General features: G+C 42.3%; 1 protein-coding gene across 2 annotated transcripts; it reads left to right on the top strand.

The window, feature by feature from the left end:
• Positions 1 to 1,042: 1,042 nt before the first annotated feature.
• On the top strand, positions 1,043 to 2,835 carry nkx2.4a (NK2 homeobox 4a). Of its 2 annotated transcripts, none has more exons than XM_008399562.2 (2): positions 1,043 to 1,646; positions 2,089 to 2,835. In XM_008399562.2, the coding sequence occupies exons 1-2, from the start codon at positions 1,277 to 1,279 to the stop codon at positions 2,778 to 2,780; spliced, it is 1,062 nt and encodes a 353-aa protein (XP_008397784.1). In that variant the 5' UTR covers positions 1,043 to 1,276; the 3' UTR covers positions 2,781 to 2,835. The 2 variants fall into 2 exon arrangements, with proteins under 2 accessions (XP_008397784.1, XP_008397785.1); XM_008399563.2 differs by having other exon boundaries at positions 1,044 to 1,646; positions 2,116 to 2,835.
• Positions 2,836 to 2,849: the final 14 nt, after the last annotated feature.

Here is a 2,849-nt window from a genome sequence, read left to right on the forward strand (position 1 = left end):
TTAGAAAAGTTTGTGCTTTCTTCAAAAGCTATCTCCATAAGTAGACACCTGTATTCAAAAGGCACCCATAAAAATAATATGACTGCAAAAGCCTTATGTATTATTAATGATACATAACACTATTTAAAAGTATATGTCATTTTTATTTTTGTGAAAGTGTCCAATAAACATCTTCATTTTGATTACCAGTAAGATAGTTGATTATAAAACATTATCTCATACTTTGTCAAAGTTTGTACTTTTCTTTAAAAAAAACCACAGTGGAAATAAGTTGATAAACTTATTTTAAAAGTGTGTTTTGATAACTTTTTGATTATCATAACATGACTGCAAAAGCCTAATGTTTCTAATCTGATGTCAAAACGAACATAAACTTGCAAAATATCCCTCTCTCCCCCAAAGTTTGTAATTTAAATAAAATAAGCCAATAAACAGTTCAATCTTTTAAAATCTAAACTTTCAGACAATCTTTGAAGCATGCTTTAAATGATAAAGTCCATATTACTTTCTACGAAGTTCACCAGGTAAATTAATTATGTTAAATAAATCTTATTCAGATTTCATAATATAGTAAAAGAAAATTGCAACAATGTTTGAAGATGTATGAATAGGACACACACACACAAAAAAAAAAACACAGATTTTGGATCCCTAATGTATTTCCCTTCGTGCATCTTTGTCATTTTGATCTTATTTGGGCTTGCCCCTCTCTGGTGGGGTAAAATGATGCTCAAGAAGACCAAATGAGCTGGTCATGCAACTTCATTGTGGCTCTTTGATGATACTCGGTGGTCCTTATGTCTGTTCAAAGTGCTCTCAAAGTTTCTGGAAAGAGTGGAATTCCCTACTGACGCAAAATAGTCATATGTGGCAAGATCAGCTGGCGGACATAACACCACGAGCTCTTCTCACCTGGATAAAATTGCCAGAAAGAACATGTTCATAAACTCCAATATCAGTTTTTGGTCGTTTGCCGAAGTTATCACAAGGCAGAGGGTGTTTTCATGAATTATGTCCCTAAAAAAAATGTCAATGACCGTTGTTTGCTGGTTTAGGAGTTTTGCTCCGCCCCCCCGGTGTTTGTCGTAAACCTGGCTCCTGGCTCCAATAAACCCGGGCTAAGAGCGCCCTGGGCTCGCCTCCTTCTCCAAGGCGATCAATAGGATCTCAGGCGCACTCCAAGCACTCTCTTACGTAGACATCCACCAAGGAGAGAGCCGATACAACAACACGGTTGATCTGCTCAAACACAAAAATTCTACCTGCTTTCTGAATCATGTCGTTGAGCCCAAAGCATACAACGCCTTTTTCAGTGACAGATATTTTGAGTCCAATCGAGGAGACCTACAAGAAGTTCAGTGGCATGGACAGCGCAGGGAACCTAACCTCTTCACTGGGAGCCTACCGACAACCTCAGGTGTCTCAGACCGGCATGCAACAGCACTCGATGGGCCACAACGCCACCGTGGCCACCACTTACCACATGCCGCACACCGTCTCCCAGTTCTCCCACGGCGCAATGGGGGGATACTGCAACGGGAGCATTGGCAATATGGGAGACCTCCCGTCGTACCAGGAAAGCATGCGGAATACTGCAGCAGCTACAGGATGGTACAGCGCCAACCCTGATCCAAGATATTCCACAAGTAAGTTCGATTCTCATTTTATGTACACTTTCATCATTTCCCCCGTCCTGATAATAGAAATTGCATACTGTATGAACGCGTAAACCCCAGACGAATTAATGCTACAAAACATTAATTCTGTAATAAGGATAAAAGTTACATTTTTATGATGGACAATATTTTACAAAAAAATTTAAAAAAAAAAATTAATGACTAAACTGAAAAGGAGATCATTCATTTCAAGTCTGGCTCAACCATTTATTATTATTATTATTATTATTATTATTATTATTATTATTATTATTATTATTATTATTATTATTATATCTGAAGATTTTTTTAACTTTTTTTTTTTTCAAACTTCCAGAAATAATTGACATAAATTAAAGACAAATAGTTCAGGCGAAATAGTGTTCTCCTCTTCTGTTTATTGAACGCACGTATATGTATGTATTTTTTAAAGTTTCTAGATTCATGGGACCTTCCACAGGTATGAACATGAGTGGCATGGGGAGCCTGACGGGGATGGGAGACGCCAGCAAAGCCATGCCAGCTCTGCACGCTGCGCCCAGGAGGAAAAGGCGCGTGCTGTTCTCGCAGGCTCAGGTCTACGAGCTGGAGAGGCGGTTCAAGCAGCAGAAATACCTGTCGGCACCCGAAAGAGAGCACCTGGCCAGCATGATCCACCTGACGCCGACCCAGGTGAAAATATGGTTCCAGAACCACCGGTACAAAATGAAGCGCCAGGCCAAGGACAAGGCGGCGCAGCAGATGCAGCAACAGCAGCAACAGGACGGTAACCTGTGCCAGCAGCAGGCGCAGTCCCCGCGGCGCGTCGCAGTGCCTGTTCTGGTGAAGGACGGCAAGCCGTGTCAGAACGGCTCCAACACACCGACGCCGAATCAGCAACAGGTTCAACAGAGCCAACAACAGAGTCAACAGCAGAACGGAGGTGGAGTGGTGCTCGCGTCTTCGGCCGGAAGCCTCGGGCAGCATCAAAGCCAGCAGCAGGTGAACGCTTTGGAGCTGGAGGAGATGTCGCCCAGTCCGCCTTCATTGCACAGTCAGCTGAACATGGCCCAGATAGACACATCTGCTGTAGATTACACCAGTAACATGGTCAGCTCAAACCTCCTGTACGGAAGAACGTGGTAGGACTTCCAAAAGTACTGTTACTGTCCAGTCCTATGTGAACCTGCGGATGAGCCAAGGAGATATATATAT

This window comes from Poecilia reticulata, linkage group LG22 (genome assembly GCF_000633615.1).
Source record: "Poecilia reticulata strain Guanapo linkage group LG22, Guppy_female_1.0+MT, whole genome shotgun sequence".
In the NCBI taxonomy this organism is placed as follows: Eukaryota; Metazoa; Chordata; class Actinopteri; order Cyprinodontiformes; family Poeciliidae; genus Poecilia; species Poecilia reticulata.